Source organism: Eublepharis macularius, chromosome 8, assembly GCF_028583425.1.
Source record: "Eublepharis macularius isolate TG4126 chromosome 8, MPM_Emac_v1.0, whole genome shotgun sequence".
In the NCBI taxonomy this organism is placed as follows: domain Eukaryota; kingdom Metazoa; phylum Chordata; class Lepidosauria; order Squamata; family Eublepharidae; genus Eublepharis; species Eublepharis macularius.
In genome coordinates, this window is record NC_072797.1 from 122,662,425 (window position 1) to 122,683,530 (window position 21,106).

Genomic DNA, 21,106 nt, shown 5'->3' on the forward strand with positions numbered 1-21,106 from the left:
GGGTTGCCCTCAGAGAAAATGGTCACATGGCTGGTGGCCCCGCCCCCTGATCTCCAGACAGAGGGGAGTTTAGATTGCCCTCCGCACCGCGGAGGGCAATCTAAACTCCCCTCTGCCTGGAGATCAGGGGGCGGGGCCACCAGCCATGTGACCATTTTCAAGAGGTTCCGGAACTCCGTTCCACTGCGTTCCTGCAGAAAAAAAGCCCTGGTTTTAGGATTAGAGGATCAGTCTTTCATAAAAACTGGAACCATTAGTGATTTGAAAAAATGCTCTTCTACATTGATAATAAGTTACAGAAATGCTAGTGTTTTAATGTGTTGCATCCAATAACACCTTTTTTCTAGTAATCCTCCAAACTTTGTTGAATTTGTTTCTTATCATCTCAACATAACAGTGCATATAAGAATAAAAGCTAACTTGAATTAAAATTGATAGGTTATAAAATTGATTACGAGTTAAAATAATTATTTATAAAACTAATTTTAAGCTACTCTTTTTGGAAGAGTATTTTCTTTAAAGAAATAGCAACTTAAAAGAACTTAAGACGCGTTTGGCCATCACTTCTTCCAGGATCTTTTTCAAATGTTAGACGTCTTTTTTTAAGCTGTGGTAATTGGTTGAATTCTAAACCTACAGGGTGGAAAATGTACAAATTAGCAATTATTTAATAAGCATTCCAAGATTATGCAGATTTAGAACATTAAGCCAGCCCAGTAATTTAAAAGGCACATGCTTTTAAAAACATTTAAGACTATGATGTAGCCAGAGTTAAGAACATTTAACTTCCATTGATTTCTAGTTGCACGGATAAAACACTATACTCCAATTTATTTTTACTGCAACATCCTAACATGGATACCCTCCTGGAACTAGTGGAGAGTTTTACACATACCTAACTCTCCCATTGAATTGAGATTTTTCACATTAGCTGTAACTACATTGTGTCCTATACTGATGTTTTAAAAAGAAATTAATTGGCTTACCAAGGCAAAGATGTATTTGAACATCTTTGAATTTAATTTAGAAAACATTACAACACGAATTAACCTCTTAGATGAGAGAACTTAGGGTGTTTCCCTGCACTGTAATTTAACCTGCTCTTCTTTTATAAAGCTCAGAGTGGCTTATGTGGGCTCTCAACAATCTCCACTCCAAGGTCCATCTCTGTGCAGTTTCAGCAACTGTGTACCTCTGGGTGCTTCCAGACCATTAATTTATCTAATGTCACTTTAATAAAATAGTGTTGTTACTAGCTGTGTTGGTTCCTGTACATTTGCCCATTCAGTGTTGTTGGGGGGGGGTGGATTTTTAAAACATCAAGCTCATGGTTCCAGAGGGAGGAAGCACATATGTTCAGGAAATGCGCTAAGACTGGTACCAGGACAACAAGGGTCAAATGAAAGGCACCAAGAATGCCACACTGGCTGCAACAGTCAACCTTCGTCTTCAGATTATTTTACATTACTGAACAAATAGTTAATGTCTGGCTGTTCCTCACATCTCAGCCCAAGAGATCAGCACATGTGTTGTTCACAACTGTCTTTTACTCAAGCTTAATTCTCAAAGGGCTGACAATAAAAGTAAAATGTATTTCAATTAACTTTTTCTCTCTTCAAGGCAATCTTCCTTTTATGTATCCTCCTGACAATCTCTGAAGCAACAAGCTGGGAGCCGTGGCCAAAACAATGGTACTGACAACAATGGCTAGGCTAGGGGGAAAAGCCATTATCAAATAGGCTCCACTTTGGTGACTCTCTGTGTGAATTTGAAGTATAGCAGTTTTGCTTTAAAATTTACTATGGTGTCTTGGTCTACCAAGCCAATTGCCTAATTATGAATGGTATCCAAGAAACAATGTAATCAAAGAGTTAAAGAACAAAGGCTGCGAAAACTAAATACTCTCATTAGGAAAACCCATTAATTCAATCTAATTTACTAGTGTAATGATGTTTAGGATTATACTGAATGACATGCAAAGAACAGGAGAATAACTTTAGTTAAACACTTTTGGAAACTGAAAACAGTTCCCTCTCATTTTGTTTTTTGGGGTTTATAAAAGTTGCCAATTATTCCAAAATGCAACTATACAAAAACATTCCTCAATCAAGGGCGTCATTCCTCACTCAAGTCAGTGTGGCAGAATGACTACTGCGATGTATAATTTGAAAATGTAAGGGAAAGCTGTTCTAGAATCAGAAAGCAGCTACAGCATTTGACTATACCTGCAGAAGCATCTTGCTCTCTTCTGTTCAAAGATGATAATAAATCGAGTCTTTTTCTTCCGGTATATTCTTCAGGTATTTGAAAGTCCATGTTAAAAAGCCTTTTTGAATTAGATGTTGCCTTACAGAAACTTGCATCGTGCAGAGATGAACCCACTGTTGGTGCTGATCGATAGTCATCCCGGAACCCTTCCTCAAACTGAAATTCTGGACTGTTAAATGCTGTCCCGCCAAATTCTCCCAAAAAACCGCCAAAGTTCTGCTGGAATGGAAAATCTTCTCTCGTGGAAGAAAGGTAGCAAGAATGCTTAGAAGCTGAATAGGATTTATGCCGCTTCACGAGAGGCTGTTTTCTCACCCCAAATACACTTTTAATGTCTTGACGGGGAGGGTTCTTTAACAAGATTGGGACATCCAGATTTGGGCCCATTTTTACTTTTGAAAGGCACATTTCCATTGTTGAACGCTTATCAGGATAAATGTTGATGGCTTGGTTGCACCTCGAAGTTGGCACTGCAGCTTCTAAATTATTATAGGTAGATTTGCCAAAACTGCAGAGTGGCGAACTTACTTCTCTCTCTACTTCCACATTTTTCAGAAACGGAAGATACTGTTGCCTCTTTGCCCTTCTACTATGATCCATCTCCTTAAAATAACACATTTCTCTTTGATGGGTCACCACAGGTGCCATTACGCTATGCCTCCCGTTTGGTTTCAGAGGGATGCAAGACTCTTTCTGGTAGTAAGCTGGGGAATAGCTTCTGCAGTTCTGCACGTCTTTCAAATAATCTGAATTCTCAGTAAACGGACTGTGTCCATGAACACTGGAGAGCACCACTTCAGGAGAGCAGGTGCCAATGTCCGAGTTCATCATTTCTTGACAGCTCACAATCCCATTTTGACATTTTGGCTCAGTTGGAGGATTAAAAGTGTACAAAGATGTGATGTCACTAAAGTGCTGGAGTGGAGAAAACAGGATCAAGTCCATACAAACCTAGAAGGCAGTTCTGTACTGCTCATGTGTATGTGCCATGGTTAAGTATGAATGACTGGGACACCTTAGATGTACAATATAATTTCACAAGCATCCAAAGAGTTATTGTTACACTTTTGCTAGCAAAGAGGAAAATATACAGCAATAATTAATATTAATTCACATGTTCATATTGGGATGGATCCAACCATCTGCCAAGTAGCCTTCCTCCAAATTAAGGAGCCATTCAAGTGGTTCTTCCTCTAACAAAGAGTTGGAGAAAGGCTTCTTAGATTGCTGGAAGGCTTCAAACATGAGCCAAAAGAAAAGGTGGGTATAAATATTTTCACAATTAATTTAAAAATTTGCTCTGTGGAATGGTAAGATAACAGCCCAACCCTAAAATCCTGTGGGATAGTCAATAAATGTATTTTGGGCTAGTGTATAAATTACAACATTTTTAGAACAGGATTTTGTGATCAACCAGAACCACGAGTTTAGCTATCATTGGCAGAGCATCCATTGGTACAAAATAGGGTGGGATGGTGGACAGGTCTTTGATTGATTCCCAAAGGTATTCTAGCTAATTATGGCCTAATGCGCATATAGTTGTAGCAAGCTTGCCACAAAAAAACAAAACAAACCCACTGAACACAGGGAAGACAAACACTGTAGTAGTAACATATGCAATACAGCAATAATATAAATGGGGATAGATTAAGATAGGTAGCCGTGTTAGTCTGTATGTAGCAGCAGAAAAGAGCAAGAGTCCAGTTGCATCTATAATATTAACAAAATTTGTGGTAGGGTATCAGCTTTCATGAAACACAGCTCACTTCTTCAGATTCCACTTCAGACTAATATAAATGGGGATCATGTAAGACATAAACTCTGTGATGCTGGTGTAGGGATGGTCCATTCAATCTCCCTTAACAATGTGGTTTCCAGATTACAGATGTTACTCGTACAGCGTCTGACCTCATCAAGCTGAAACTGGTTGTCAACAGCAACTGAACTGCTGATATTTATTTATTTTATTTTATTTGACTTATACCCCACCCTTCCCACAAGCGGGCTCAGGGCAGCTTCCAACAAACATATTAAAATACAATAAAACATTATAAATAGTATATACACAATTATATCAACAGCATAAAAATTTAGGCACCACCAAACAAATCTGGCCACGACAGAGTCACCATAACCACGGGCACCGCCATGATGTAACTCCAGGGCGGCTGCAAAAAATGGTGGTCAGAAGAGGGGACAAAAACTGGCCTCTAGTCAAAGGCCTGGTAGAAGATCTCCGTCTTGCAGGCCCTGCGAAACTAAAAGGTCCCGCAGGGCCCAGATCTCCATTGGGAGAGCGTTCCACCAAGCCGGGGCCAGGGCAGAAAAGTCCACCAGAAGCTGTTTATCCAAGAGTGCGAGGCCCCTGCAGTGGGCATAATGGGAGAGGCAGTCCCATAGGTATGCAGGTCCCAATCCGTAACGTGAAAAATGGGTCTATGGCTGTTTTCACACTGCTTCTCAATCGCGCAAAACTCCTGGAATGATGTGCTTTCCTGGCGCGATTTCCCGTCATAACCGGTTATTGTGGGAAATCGCCCCAGGAAGGTGTGTTGTTCCAGTTTTGCGCGATTGGGTAAGCAGTGTGAAAATGGCCTATATCAACACAAGTTGGCATCCCTGATACGTGTTCAAAGGAAGCTTTCACAATGGGATTGCGAGGAACACACAGCACAGTGGAACAAGCCTGCAGCATTTCCTTTACGCTGTGTTCCCCCCCGCCCCGGTATATTGGTAACAGCCTCCCTATGTGCCAATCAGCCACACATTTCAATAAGATCAACTTCCAAGAATAAAATAAATATGCATTATTGGCTTATGACCTGTTCCTTTTTTGTTTATTTCCGAAGCACTAATGGAAAATAAGAAATGCACTGTAACTGCAAAAAGCAACTTCAGTAAATTGTCACGATGCTATGTTCTAATAAAGTGCCGGTAATATTCTGACATCAGGAACACATTATAAGACTGTAAGAAAAAGAACAATTTTGATACAGTCTTTACAATGTGTTCTTTGTTTTGGAGCATGTCAGATGGCAACTCTAATGCTTTCAGAATTTATGCTGTTTAGCCTTCTGTTTAAATATTTGTTGTGTACATAAATGTGTATAACCCGCCCCCCCCTGAACACACACACACACTTTATACCCTATATATCTCACCTTTAAAACTTTTTCTGGGACTTCAGGCAGAAGTTTCTGAAGCTGGTCAAAAGTTGCTGACAGAAGCCACTCCAATGACAAACTCTTCTTTAACATGAGCTGAGCCACAAGTGGGTTCATGCATGGAAAAGTAAGCAAGCATTTCTCTGCCTGGGGTGTGGGGGAGAGAGTATTAACTTTGTTATGTTTTAATTCTGCACTGACTTCAAATATAGTGGTCTCCAAATAATTTCTGAAAACAAGGTATCTACCACTGTTCTCAGGAGCCAGGCACAAATTTTAGACACATTCAGATTATTATTTTCCCAAGGGAAAGAAAATCGGTTTGATTCCCACCCAGCCCCTTCTGCCAGCCATGCTGACGGCACCTTCAACAAGAAAGGATGGATCTAAAAGTACTGCTCTTACGATGGCCAATGGCGCCGGCAATTTGTCCCGGGGTTTGTCCTCCATTAGACCTCAACTTTGCGGGAGGGAGGGCATCTGTGAAGTGCTCTTTGAGAGTAAACGCCTGTTTCAAGTGAGGTGGTAGATTTTAAGATCTGCTTATAAGTAGAAGGGCTCCTGGGTCAAGTGGGACAGCTAGATGCCTGTTGTACTGGTGGGCAAGGGTCCCAGCCTACTGCCATTCTGAAGTTTTCTTCACAATTAGTTGAGAGAGGTTTCAGACATCCTCTCAAGATGATCAGCTTGCAAAGGACTGTAGATTGCCACGTGAAGTGAGTGGATCTACTCACAAGTGGCTAAGAAATATCCATGTTTCTGTAGAAGGCAGATATGCAAAAAAAATAGGATAGGAAGGTGCCCAAGTAAGGAAGAACTAATGTGGAATGTAAGTTTGGGCCTTCTCATCCAAGGAAAACATCAACTGGTGATGAAACAAGTTAGAGACCTTTACATAACCGAAATACAATAAAACTTTGAAATACTCTAACGGTTTATATCTTATATACACAAGGAACCCTGTACATCAAGATCAACAGACCTCTGATGGCAAGACAGAAAGCCAGGATTTGTCCAGCCACTCCTGAGGATGTCTTTTAGACGTCATCAGAACGCAGTCAGCAATCTGACGAACTAGGCGTGCCGTCTCTTCAATTCCTGGCGTAAGAACCACCTAAAATATTGTAACATCACATGAAAGGCACAGAAACAATATGAATCCTATGGCACTTTAAAGGGCATGAATAAAACTGCACATAGTGGTGTAGTTCCACAATTCTTCCCCCCCCCCCAACAGTTTCTCAAAGTAGAAAGCAGGCCCTAGGACTGCAGTTTCAAGGGGCAGAGAGACATGATGGGGTGGAGGGGAAGAGAGGCTATTTAACTGCCTCCCTCTTGCACCGTTTTATGCAACACTCTCAATGGAGAAAATTTATGGATGATTTTCAGCACGAGGAGACAATATTCATTTATCCACCTTTCTCCCAAGCATCTTGCATGAGTCTCTCCCTTCAATCACATCCTCAGTCGATGCATTCTGTTAACACAAGAACTCAGGAAGGAGAATGACAGAACTACACATATTTTGGAGCCCTGACCTAAATTTCTCGTGGTATTAGCTTTCATAGGCTACAGCCAACTTTCTCGAATGCCTAAGCGATGCTGCTTGTTCACATTCTCAGCCTGTGCACAACAACATGCCGTGTAAAAGTTGTGTGACCCTGCACGGTCGTAGTTCTTGAACTGCAAATGGCAGAAGAACGTAAGAAGAGCCCTGCTGGATCAGACCGGTGGTTCATCTATTCCAGCATCCTGTCTCCGAAGGGCCAGCGACTGGACATGGAGGCCAATGCTTTCCCTTGATGTTGCCTCCTGGCACTGGTAATCAGAGGCTTACTGTCTCAGAGCCAAGCTACAAGTGATGAATTACGCTTGACTGGCAAGTGAACAGACTCACATGTATTCTTTCCACTTCACTTGCCATTCACTTGCTCTCCACTTGATCAAGTGCAGAGCAAGTGGAGAGCAAGTGAATGGCAAGTGAACTTGTAGCTTGGCTCTCAGTATGCAGAGATGCCTTCAAGAGCCAAGCTACAAGTGACGAATTACACTTGCCTGGCAAGTGAACAGACTCACGTGTATTCCTCCCTGTTCACTTGCCATTCACTTGCGCTCCACTTGCCAGGCAAGTGTAATTCGTCACTTGTAGCTTGGCTCTTAGTCACCGTGGCTGGTAGCAGCTGACGGGCCTGTCCTCTATGAATTTGTCCAAACCCAATTTAAAGCCAAAGTTATGATCAAAGTCGTACGTGCCACTTCAAATGTATTTCAGTCCTATTCCCACTGTTGGTGTATAAATGTGAAAAACATCACGGCAGTTTGGTAGCCAGGCAGAAAGATTGATTTAGTGCATTTCCTGCCTTTTTGTAACACACATTCAGTTTAAGGTGTTATAAGTCTTGTTTTTTCTGCAATAGATTGTGGCTTCTGATGAATAAAGTTTCTTGCTTTGATTGCAGCCTTTAGCCACCTGGAATCTTAAGCTTTCAGAACATGTAGAAACAAAATGGAGTTTTCCTGAAACTACCTCTTCATAAATAATATGACATTTTAGATTTGTATTATGGAGAGAAATGGTAGCTCTATGACAACTTGAAAAAAAGGTGACTATTGTTTTGTGAATATAGAGGCAAAAGGTGGAACAATAAGACTCCCGCTAAAAAAGCATCAGCCATGCTTTTCTTGGAACGTAACGCCCTTCATCACACACAGAATTGCATCACGTTAGGAAAATATGAATATCTATGTAACACCCAGGGCTCATTTCAAGGGGCAACATGCAGGAACACAGTTCTGGCAGTTCCCCAAAGAGGTCACATGCCAGGAGGTCCTGCCCACCTTACTGTTGGCCATTTGGGGCCCGTTTCAGCCTGGATTGGGGACAAAATGGCCTGGATTGGGCCTCTGATGGGTGGTGGATCACTCTCCCGCTCAGCAGCATCCCAATCCTGACCATTTGGGGCCCCTTTTCGGCCATTTTCAGCCCCTCTTTGCCGTTTTGGGCCCTGAATGGCCAGGATTGGGTCCAAAACAGCCAGGATAGGTGATGTCAGGGGGTGTGGCATATGCAAATCAGCTATGCTAATGACACACTTCCGGTGATGGCAAGGGCACGACATATGCTAATGAGTTATGCTAATGAGTTATGTTAATGAGTTCCTCCATCTCTTTTTCTACGAAATTACCCCTAATGAATTGGAAAAACTGGAAGAGGCAGTTGAGCAAAAGAGTTAGAAGAAACCCACAGAATACGCAAACAGTGGATTGGTATATTGTGACAGCTGAGCTTGCTGACCTCTTGTGGCACCTCTAAGGCCACTTTCTTGCATGAAAACTAAATGAGGGGAGTTATTTCACTGATTTTGCAACTACACATGGAGCACCAAAGTGGGCAAAAGAACTCCCCACCGTGTGCTGTTTTTGCACAGGAAAATGGCTTGGGGGAAGGCAGGAGCACTCCCTCTTCTTGGGGTGCCATTCTAAGCTTGTTGAGCTCTCTTAATAAAAGAAGCAGAAGAAGCAGAAGAAGCAGTTCCCTTTAGCTGACATATGACTGCAAGGAGTACATTAAAACCAGTGCATGCCCATATAGAAATGTATAATCTGAGACGCTGAAAGTTACTTCTTTAAAAAAAAAGTGTATTCAGCTTCCAGATTAGAGTATTTCTATGTAATCACAAACAGCCGTTTGCACGGCACAGATTGTATTGCTGAGATGAGATGTGCTGCATCGAAACATTCAGCCCTCTACATTAAGCTGCAAAGGTGTTTAAAAAAGCCAATGGCCTGCACAAAGGGAAAAAAATCTTTCACAGATTTCACTGAACACTGCAAAAGTGTTTCGATTTGATCTGTTTTGTAATATTTGTCTGGGTACATGAAGGACTAAATATTTCGCTTATATTGGAGTTTTCTTTCCCAGAATGATTCTTTTAGTGGTGCGCTTTTGCCGAGACGTAGAAGCAGAATTACAAGGGCTCCACACAACAAGTGATTCCACACACGTTGGATAATGCACTTCGAATCCTCTTTATAGATCCTTTGGAATGGATTTTTGTGCGTGCGGAACAAAAAATATACCTCAAACGACTGATAAGTGCATTGAAAGTGCATTATCCAACGTGTGTGGAATCATCCTACGTTTAATAGAGTATTATTCTTCCATTGCTATCCTGCAATACCTGTCTCCATGCCAAAGGCTAAAGTGGGTGGTGCATTATTGAACCCCCTGGTGTTTGTCAACAGAAAATTAGGGCCGTTTCCACACTGCTTACCCTGTTCCGGAAAACAGTGGACTCTCGCGAGAAGACGCTGTTATCGCGCACGAGGACGTGATAACAGTGTCTTCTCGCGTGATTTTGTGGGAGATTTCGCTGTTTTCCAGAACCGGGTAATCAGTGTGGAAACGGCCAGAAAGCCTGTCTCCCTTCCTATGTCCATGTCACGGAAGCAGCAATAACTTCTTCTCCCTCCCTGCCATGTGAAAATGGCAACTTTCTAGTCAATTTCAGAAAACTGTCATTTAACTGTTGGACTGTGACATTGGTTAATTTCAGGCAGTTACACAGAGCAAACAGTTTCGGCAATTTGTCCTTTGTTAAGTCCTCACTTCATTGCCTGGACTGTAACATGCCCCATCCATTAAACATTCCTTGATTCTGCTTTCTATCTGCAATGGCTGTTTAGCAATAGTAGAGGAAGGGATCAAACTGCAGGACGCTTTAAAATGGCCACGCAACCAGGAAATGGTGGGACACTGCCAGCCACGTTACCAACCTATCCACTGTTGGAATAGGCGACTCAGCATGCCTTGGATGTGGTGGGGAGGGGTGCTGCATGTCTCTCTGAACATATATGTAGCTCGAACAATCTGCCACTTGTTTGTCTAAGGTGGGAACGCCTCCTGACTCCTCCTTCTTGTCTCTATGCCCCTTGGAAGAATGTCTCTCTTGCCTCGTGCCTTTTCAAGGAGAAGGATGTAACCCTCCATGCTCCGCCATGAAGGCCTCATCCAGAGACCCACACTTTCAGCCTCACTGCCTAGTTTCAGGCCGTGGTTTAGAATTAGGGAATGTAACGCTTTAGATTAGGATCTTTCCCTTTTACTACAAGATATGGAAGAAATCTACCTTTATAAAACTGTAAATTGTATCTTTCTATAGTTTGGGCCGTTTCCACACAGCTTACCTTGTTCCAGAAAACAGTGAAATCTTGCACGAACAGCGTCTTCTCACGAGATTTCGCATGAGATTTCGCTGTTTTCCTGAACAAGGTAAGCTGTGTGGAAACAGCCACTGTCTGAAGACTAATTAATGCACATTTTAAAGGTTTAAACACTTCTGCCTAAATAACTCTGCTGTTACTCTGCTGTGTTACTATAAAGGTTTCACATAACTATAGTTTCAAACCAAGAAACCTAAATATAAAATTTCCAATATCCACACCTCCTGCCAAGTACATCAACACTGGCCATACTAGACTGGAGCGTCCAGCAATTCCATCTAAAGAGAAAAATATTACCATAAGTCCTGAAAAAAAGATGAGAAGGCAATACAGAAAAGCCTGCACTGCATTAGTTTGGGAGCAACATCCTCTGGATTCTTGGCAACAGTCTCATGTGACAATAGCAAATGAACAATAGCAGTTCCAGTCAAAACAGTGATGGTGGAGCAGCCAACATCTTTACCACAAACTACCTTCACTTCAAAGTCTTCTGACTTCTGGGAAAATGGGACCAATGCTGCATAAATCAAGGCCAGGTGATGCAAAGTCTTCCCAGCGAGGCTGTACCTAAATAACGCAGCATTTCATTACTGCTTATTCAATATTTGTGTTCATAAATCTCAAACAGCTTTGGACATTACATGGCTCCCTGACTTACTTCCATTTTTACAAAAATCATTGCGACAGACCCATAATTATACTGGAGTATGTTGGCTGGTAGGAAAATGGCATAAATTACATGCATACCAAATCAATTGTTTTGAGATTTAACATTTCCAGAAAAAAATACTTTTAAGTTCTTCACTTCCTCCTCTCTTTCTTCTCAAAGCAGACAAAGAATGAAAATGAAAGACAAACGTTCTCCCTATCAAAACACCCTGGAAAAACTACTCATGTATATAACAATTTCAATACATCTGAAACTCTTATTCCCTGCCTTTTACTCATCATTGAACTAAAAGCTGCACACATAGAGTTTGCAGGCAGTCTCCCCTATCCAGGCACCCATCAGGGGTCATTTAGTAGAAAAAGAACTGGAGGAACTCGTTAGCATTAGTGTTTTGGCCTGGATCGGGGCCTAAATGGCCAGGATCGGATTGGTGCCAGGCGTTCCCGGTTTGTGTTCCCCCACCCGGCACTGACCCGATCCAGGCTTTTCGGCCCCAATCGAGGCCTAAACGGCCCAACATTTTTCATAGTCAGGTGGGAGGGGCCACCTGACTGTTGGGGGAACTACCGGAACAGCGTTCCAGTGCGTTCCCCCTCCAAAAGAGCCCTGGCACCCATCATCCATACTTGTTCAGCTTTAGCAATGCTGCTATATAACATACCTTCCAACCAGAGTCTGGGGACTGCATTCTGGAAAGTGAATGGTCTACATGAACTTCCCAAGGGAAAAAAAATTAAGAAAGCTCAATGCAGTTTATTGTGAAAATGAAAGGAAGAGTAGGAAGGACGCAGTTTTCCAGTAGTTAGGAAAACCATCTGTATAATGATGAAAGACCAGCTTCAACACAGATGTGCACTTTATTTCATTCCATTTACATGGTCTCCATACAACAATGTGCTGTAAACTAGGTTGAGAGATGGTCACTAGCCCAAGCTTACTCATGGAACATTATGACAGAGTAGGGATTTGAACTCAGCCCTCTCTGGTTTAACACTGATTGTTGCACAACAACCAATTCATAGTTCACTGTATGGTCTCTGAATCGCATACCATATAACCTCCAAGGTTATGAAGGCCATACGTTTGTGCTGCAATCGTGGAAAGAAAATTCCGTTTTTTAAAAAAGGTATGCTTCTAAGGTTCATTTGCCAAAAACAATAAAAACTTTGGAACTTACTCAGAATTTAACCTTGCCCTAGAGTACAAAATAATCCAACAGCAACTGTATTGGAGTGACAGCACCACCAGTCTTAACACAACATTATCAGAGGACTTTTCATAATTGAGTTCTTCTACATTCTGCAATAAAATAGATATAAATAAATTATCTGAATGTATATATACACAAGAATATTAATGGATGAAATTTTTATCACTAAAATGCTTTGAACACTGGTATGACTCTGACTCCCAATTTACAAGTTACTTATTGCTTTGTACTCATTTTCCTTTCTGTAAAATGGAAATAAGCCAACAAGGTGATGTTTAATGTTGCAAAAGACTGCCAAGCCACAGGAGAATTGATGAATGTGTAATAAATGTTCATAATGTTTAAGACTATGAAGTGTTGCAACAAATCAATCATAAAGGCAGCTCTGCAGAGGCTTTTTTCCTGTTTACACAAAATTCTTTGGCTCGTAGCTTATTTCCAGTCTGTACTTATGCATCTTCTAAAAGCCACCTAACTATCATCATTAACACATCATTTACCCTTTAACCACCTTACAAAACACCCAGTTCTGACAAATTAAAATACACAAAAGTACTTACTAGATATATTGGACAATACTCTCACTCTAACAAAAACACAAGATTTATTCCGTACTAGATAATTAACAGGCAAGGTAGATCCTTGTTTTATTTGCACCTCATGTTAGTTTATCATTTTATTATTAAACCTTCACTCCTTAGAGCTTCTCTGGGTGCGTTCAGTGTGTGTTATTGAGAAGACTTTCATGGGATATTGAGTCTGTGTAGAAATTTTCAAATTTGTAGACTTTTGTATGTATTATGTCTAGAAATCATTAAGACTGTATGAGTACACTTTCTGTATGACTGTATGAATGTTTGATATATTTATGATCATTTTGGTTTCATCACATACTATTACAATATATAGAAATTCTAGTTTCCCGGGTGGGTTTCCACTTCTTTCACTTCTGTGCAAAGCAGTGATGTGGGTAAAATCTACCCACGGGAACATTTTTACCTGCATGATGACAGCCGTGCATTCATCTATCGTTATCACAACATAACGGTCTGTGTTCCCAAAGAACTGTAATGCCTCACAGCAGCTTCTCTCAATAAATGTTATATCGTACCTGCATAGCACAGATTAGTCCCCAGTTAGAAGAACACTTTAAAGTATTTTGGCACTCGAAGCACAATCTTAAAACCACTATTTCTCTCCCTGCTCCCTCTAGTTCTAGAGTTATTTCTTCTAATGCCACTTCTTTGCCCAGATCCCCTAATCCTGTGCAAAACTAAATATGATAGTGATCGATTTCTGAATGGAAGTATTTCCCCCCAGGTATAAACAGAAGTGAGGGGAGGGGGTTGGATTAGGGCCATGACACAGGGGGTGCAAGATTTCCCTTGTATTGTTTTCCTGATCACTGCCACCCCCCCCCCCCGGCTGTTTTCACACGCCCCCATAACTGTCCGGAAAATCGTGCAAAATTCATGGCATGAAGTGTCTTCCTAGCGCGATTTCCTGTCACGATCCCGTTTAATGGCACGATGACATCAAAAACCGCACCATTAAATGGGATCATGACAGGAAATCGTGGTAGGAAGACGCTTTGTGCCGTGAGTTTTGCACGATTTTCCAGAGGGTTATGGATGTGTGAAAATGGCCACTTACATTTGAGCTGCTATTTGCCGAAGGAGAAAAAAAATTCAAGTATGAAATGGGATTAGAGGGCTCATTTATATGCACCGTTAGAAATCTCATTCTTTGTCGACCTGCATGTAAAGACAGGGGTGCTGGCTAACCCCAAACAAGATGAAATTTATTAACAGAGTCTGAGAAGGAATGAGGGACGCCCCCGTCCCTGGGTAGAATGAAAGAAGAATGCTTAACTAAGTTGATCTATTTCACTTACTTGGATTCCAGTAACCAAAGGATATCTGGAGTGTTGAGTAATCCCTCAGATGTCAGAAAAACATATGGAATTTGCACCTCAAGAAGGATATGTCCAAAATCATCTGGAGAAACCTCTTCTAAAGTGAAGTATCACAAAAGCTTCACAAAAGGCATGATGATATACTGCTATAACTACTATCTAACCTTTGTTTAGTATCATTATTACTGATATTCCAGTATCACTACTGATATTCTGTACATAAGAACAAAGAAGTGTCACAACAACCTCAATCTGTAGAGCTCATAAATAGGCAATAATTTTAGTCATGTAAATAGGTTCATGTAATGATTTTAAGTAAATGTGTGTATGTTTCTTTTAATGCTTGGTGTGGTATAGATGAAGACTGGGGGTGAAAGAGAGGGATGAGTGAGTGAGATGATTGGTTGACAAGTGAATGCAGTTTTAGACTGAGAGTGGAGAGAAAAGATTCAGTCAGGGCAAGAGAGGCAAGCTGGGTGCAGCCTGAGTAATTTTAAGCAGTTTTGAGAGAAATATAACCTATGTGGAAATCTGAACTAGTGTTTGTGAAAGAACATGCAGTCAGGAGAATGCAGGCAAACTGCGTGCGCCTGAGAAAAGGTCTTACTTGTAATTGAGAGAGAAATTAATATCAAACGCAGGCAAGCTGTGTGCAGCCTGAGCTTGTGTATGTTGTCTGAGAGAAAATTAACCTGTGTGGTAGCCTGAACTGTGCGTTTGTGAAAGAACATTCAGTCAAGGAGAAAGCAGGCAAACTGTGTGTGCATCTGAGAAAGGGTCTTACTTGTAATCGAGAGAGGTTGATATCTAAAGCAGGTGTTAAACCCACGCAAACCCATGCAAACTGTGTGTGAAGCCTGAGAGAAGATCTGTGTGACTGTGTCTATGGAAATAAACTTTAAGAACCAATAACACTCTTTGAAACCATCAAACTTAAGAAATGACATGAGACCAATGCGCTTCTCACGGAGGTAAAAGTTTACTTTGTTTTTTTAATATCCCAGTGTATCTGTCATTCCTATATCCCATTCCTATCCTCAGGGCCACATAGTACCACGAAAAAGCCTGACCCTTGGGCACGTTACCAAAGGGGAAATTTAAACAAAATATCTTGGAATATAATATTCCTGGTGGCAGCAATCTACCTAGAGGTGTAAGAGGAAGATTAAAGGCAAACTACCCAAGAGAAAGAAAGTGTCGTAACAGTTCATCTTTTTAAAAAAATTATACACTTTGTATTTCCAATATTTTTCTTCAAATGATGGCAATCAGAGCAGTCACTAATAACATTTTCCTTTGGAGAGGGATTGCTTTGATTTCCATCATGAGTGTTGCATGAATTTTCCATTTCGTGATCAGTAGGTAGCATAAGTGTTAAGGTCGTCCATAAGAAGCCTTCACTGCAACTCGATATGCCCTTGGTTGGGTACCTTGGCTGTTCTACATGTCTGCAGTCCCTGTGGAAACTAGCCTCGAAGATGGATGGGAGACTTTTGTTGAAGGTCTCCCATCCAGTTACTAACCAAAGCCAGCCCTGCTTAGCTTCTGAGATCTGACGATAACAGGCTGACTTGGGCTATCCAGATCAGGGAACAACTAATCCTTACCAAGAATGGATACTGGATCAGTTTAGAATTAAGCAATTGCTCAAAAGAGGGCTAGAGTTTTTTTTTAAAGTGATACTCATAGAGTGCCTGTGCATATGAATCCCATAGCATTCATTTCAAAGAAAGAAGCTGACCAGTATATACAAGTCGAGGCTTCTACTTAAATTAACAAAGCTTCTGCATGGGAAATTGCATACGGGAGTTTTCATATGCAGGGGAACTCCAGAAGAAAAGAGCCGGTATAGGGACAAAAAAAGGGAACTGTGAATTAGAGACATGGATATAATAATACTGACCTACCTTACAGGTTTGTCGTAAGGGTTGCTGAGATTAGACAAATAGATGCTGTTCAACATAATACATATGAAGATTGATATAAAAGCTATATTGTCGAAGGCTTTCATAAAAGCTAGTTGTTACTATTAAGGCACTGGATAAAAGCATAAATTTTTTCCACTTTTTGTATAGCTAAATCTACCTCGTAAACTTGTTGTTGGACACTATTATTTCCTTTGATTTCCTGGGAACAATTACATGCAACCATTTAAAATTATATTAGATCAGTTTTTTATGACATAAACCAAACCTTCTATTGATTCTTTTTCCCTATACAGTTTGTACTACAGACATTCACATACCGATTCCAACTGTTTCTGGGAGAACTGTTACGAAAGTTATGTAAGAGATGTCCATATTTTTGCAAAGATTAATCCAGCAGGAATTTTTGGAATAGTTATATTCCACTACTAATGAAAAACGAGTCCAAGGAAAATCAGGTCCAATAGACTGATCATATACAATCAAACAGGAACATATCTCCAGTCTAAAAATGAATCATAGGAACAAAATATATAAGAGTTAATATGGCTCCACTCAGCTGTGTCCTACTAATGATGTTTGTAAAAGTTTCAGGATCCTAATAAATTTTATAGTAATTATGAACTGCACCTACCTCCTTATTATATTTTTGCTCTCTAGCAAAGCTCCTCTTTTCTCAGAATTCAAATACGCAACTTCCAGGCCTGTTCAATGGTGAAGAGAGAGGGAGATATATCATAAAAGATCCATTTGCAGCTCCAAAAAGCAGCAAATGTCTGGCAATCACTCTCTACTTTAAAAATATGTTTTGATAGTTTCTATCACATGAGTGGGGTGTGTGTGTGTCAAAACTGGTCATCAAATAAATGATATATTGGCTGGAATACAAAATGTTATTTAGGTACATAGTGATTAGAATTTCAGACGAGAATCCCTGAAATCCAGGTTTGATTCCCTGCTCTGCCCTGGAAACTTGCTGAGAGCCAAGCTACAAGTGACGCCTGACACAGGTTGGATACTTGTCAGCTTCCCTCAATGGGAAATGTAGGCATCCTGGTCTTGCAGCTGTAATGGAGAGCCAAGCTGTAAAACCAGGACGCCTACATTTCCCATCAACACTTGAGGGAAGCTGACAAGTGTCCAACCTGTATAAGGCGTCACTTGTAGTTTGGCTGAGTGACCCTGAACAGAAGCTGCCACCTTATACAGAGTGGGGCTGCTGATCCATCCCACCCAGTTCTGTCTACTCCCTCGGGCAGTGGCTCTCTAGCATCTCCAGTAAAGAAAAATCTTCCAGGGACCCCTTTTCAATAGGAGCAGCCAGAAATCAGACCTTATGTGTACAAAAGAAGGGCTCCGTTGCTGGATACCTGATCCTTTTATGACTTGCAAATCTCTTCCCGTGACAACGGCTTGCTGGTTGAGACCCTCCTCCTTTACTCAAGGCACCTATACAAAGCTGAGAGGACCCCCATAACTGACCCAAAGAGCAGGATTTCCACCAGCCCCCATGTGTATGACATGTCATATTTACCTTGCACTGTACCAAGGGCATTGATTAGGGCAGCTGTTTCGTCCCCATCCTCCATTCTTGTCACGATGACGACCTGACCCACATCAGAACAGAAAGAATGTTTCATTCTAAAATGATTCAATATCTATTTGATATTTCATTTAAAAAGTTATAACATTAATTTGAGACATCTGTGGATTATTAACAGAGACAAAGAACCAATCCCTAGAAGCCAGGATCATTTAGAAGAATGGGGTAAGCACATTAAATAAATGAAACGCAAGAGGAAGAAGAAACCATGAGAAAAACTTGTTCTGCGTTTCAACCCGATGCCATGCTTCACGCACCTTTGGACCCTGCATTAGGCAACTCGTTTGGCCTATGTGACAAAACTTCATCACGTCCACCTGTGAAGATGTTGATGTGCCAGCAAAAAGGGGTGGAGGGAGAAGAAGATTGTTCTTGGCCAGACAACCTGGGAGCAAGATGAGTCCAAGCAGTTCTGCTAGTGCCCCAACAGCTCACCTTGCTCACTGTGGTGGAGAACCAGCCCAGCATGCCAAGCAAACTGGTCTAGCATGCTGCTGTTTGGCATGTGAGCCAAGGGTTGCCTACCCTTACCTGAAACCGGAGTTACAAAAGCCTTTGGTGCTTCTGCTTCAGTGTACTGAGGAAGCTCTAAAACATGAGCTTTGTGGGGCATGGTCACTCTTGGTAGCAGCTCTTTGTTGGGCACGGAGTTAAAACAAGAGAAGTTCCAGTAGGACAGATATGCTGCTGTGATGGACTGTGCTTAACAGCAGGTTTCCTCAATGCAGCAAAATCAGAGAGATGGGAGGGGAAGGGTTAACTACTCTCTAGAATGGAGAGCTGGAGTGACAGGCTGCTTTCTCTTCTCTGATTGGTCAGCACCTTCTGGGAAAAAAACTCCTATACGGTCAACCAAGTGACAAGGAGTGAGGTTTTAACTTTTATTCCATACTGGAGTTTCTGTCAGTTAAAACCAGTCTAAAGGCAATCAGTTTGTTTCTGAATGGATTTGGAGTCAGGGCATTTGAGAGAAGAGCCAGACAGGTTCACATTTAGAGTGAAGGGAGAAGACTCCTTTGCCTTAACTGTAGTATTACTGTCCTGACGAAGACGTCTATCTAAGAATTCAAAGTCTAAGTGTCAGTATAAGCAAAGTACGCTTTACACAGACATCAGAGAATTGGGAGTGTGTTTTGGGCGAGAATGATTGGGTAGTGGGTTGAGACTCCCTTTCAAGCCAAAAGGAAAGAGGGACTATATCTTCTGAGAAGAAGATTAATTCTTGCCCAGTTTCGAAGCGAGTTTGGCTCTGAGGAGGACCCTGGGTCTGTTGTGAAGGGAAAATGGTTTAAGTTCTCTGGAGATAGAAATACCCTCTAGTTTCAAGAAAGGAGCAAGTTAGGTGCACAAAGAAGTGACTAACTCCAGAAAACCTGAACTGTCATAGGAAATGTCCAGAAGAAACATTGTTGCTGTAACTAAATTACGAAGTAAAACACTGCTCACTATTAAGAATCAAGAATATATGAAAATAAGCTTCAAGGATACTATTTTGCCTGTTACGCAAAGTGTATTCTGTAATACCAACAAAATTATACCTCTGCACTTCCATCCCCAGACTATACTTACTCAATCCCTGCCCATTAAGTAGAGTTGTTATTTCTTTTTGAATGTTATGTAGTCTCTAGTGCCATTTCTAAGCACAAAAGGAAGAGGGCTCCTGCTTTCCCCCATCAAGTTCCTGAGCTGGGCTAAAAGCCCAAATTATATCTGTATGTCAGGGTGAGAAGAACAGACTTTCTAAACCACAATTTTTAACATGCTACTTGGGGTAGCTCAGTCAAAGCAGGGAGACTGAATTTTGGCAGGAAAATCTGCCTCACTGTGGGGAGAGTGAAGGGGGGGTCTGTCATAGCTGTCTAGGAAGGACTCCATTCCAAGTGCAGGCTGGAGCTCTCCTCACCAACAGATCTACTCATAGGGAAGCATCTCATTTGACAATTCTATTCAAATTCTGCATGCTAACCCAAGCAATAAACCTAACTTTGGCTTTCCTCAGACATTAGACTTCATGTGTTATTTACCTTATTTTTCTCATTCTTCTTACTCTGCATCCAGTTCAAAATTTGATGTTGCAACTCTGTTGTCTTGGGATTGGCTTCAAGTTTCTTCTGGCAGACCAAATGCACAATTGTCAGTTGTCGGCAAAGATTATCCAGGCTAGAGTCTACAAAGTCCTTATACCTGTCTTTTGCCTTGGACAAATAGCCTATTAAAAATAAACATTGGCAATTGTGAAATAAGTGCTTTACAAATCTTTCACTGGTACCAATACCAAACTAGAACCTTTTCTTTCCCTCTTCACTAATTAATTTGCATATGAATTTATGCTTCTTTTGGGGGTGACACACTAACACAGATATGCTAAACGGAGTTGACTTTAATTGACTTATAAGTGTACGACTACTTAGGGTTGTACTGAAAATCTTGTGTATTAGGCAATGAAAGCAAACTAATACATAAACATATAGCCAGTCAACAGTTTTAGCTTCCTGCTAGTTGTCTAGAGATTTGTTATTGTTGTTTCTAAATGGTGCATTGCTATTATACTGAACATCAGGGTTCAAAATATGTCAAGGTTTTTCAAAGTTTCCTTCTTCAATCTTTGTATGAATTTTACAGTGTCAAGAAACATGTGATATTTCTGAATCTATTAACAGCTTTGAGCAATGCATGTTCTGAACTGAGTGACTCTCAAGTATATTTAGCAGATATTTTGTAAGCATTGTAAAGTGTAACGGAAGGGAGCTAAAGATGGCCTTTCCTGCAAAGATGATTTCTGCCGGTTCTGCCCCCGTATCATTTCAGGTTTTCTTTTGAATTCCTCATGCTTAACTCCCCCTTCAGGTTACAATGCAACGTTTTCAAGGTTTCTTTTTGAATTTTCTGCCTGTGCGTATTCCCCATCCCGCCCCCCCAATGCAGTTCTGAGTTGGCTTTTTCAATTATGCAGAATGTTCCTTTCAGTTCTTTCCTCTCTGCCCTCTGTTCTGCCCTCGCCCCTCCAGGCCACTACTCACTGATTGGTCTCCCCATCCTCTACTCAGTTCCTCTCTCCCCCTACTCCTTCCCCACATCCCCCTTCTTTCCCAAGATGCACCTTTTCTTGTGTGAAAAAACTTAATGAT

General features: G+C 41.2%; 1 protein-coding gene across 1 annotated transcript in view; it reads right to left on the minus strand.

The window, feature by feature from the left end:
* Window positions 1-289: 289 nt before the first annotated feature.
* The window catches only part of SHOC1 (shortage in chiasmata 1), a 58,617-nt gene continuing 37,800 nt past the window's right edge, over window positions 290-21,106 (minus strand). Inside the window, exons 11-22 of the mRNA XM_054987614.1 lie at window positions 20,003-20,187; window positions 17,910-17,982; window positions 17,010-17,079; window positions 16,696-16,880; window positions 14,430-14,547; window positions 13,535-13,646; window positions 12,503-12,624; window positions 11,129-11,222; window positions 6,415-6,546; window positions 5,430-5,579; window positions 2,226-3,183; window positions 290-633 (exon numbers count right to left, since the gene is read on the minus strand). Of these exons, the coding sequence (XP_054843589.1) occupies window positions 533-633; window positions 2,226-3,183; window positions 5,430-5,579; window positions 6,415-6,546; window positions 11,129-11,222; window positions 12,503-12,624; window positions 13,535-13,646; window positions 14,430-14,547; window positions 16,696-16,880; window positions 17,010-17,079; window positions 17,910-17,982; window positions 20,003-20,187 (2,300 nt within the window). The 3' untranslated portion in view covers window positions 290-532. The remainder of the gene's footprint in view (window positions 634-2,225; window positions 3,184-5,429; window positions 5,580-6,414; window positions 6,547-11,128; window positions 11,223-12,502; window positions 12,625-13,534; window positions 13,647-14,429; window positions 14,548-16,695; window positions 16,881-17,009; window positions 17,080-17,909; window positions 17,983-20,002; window positions 20,188-21,106) is intronic.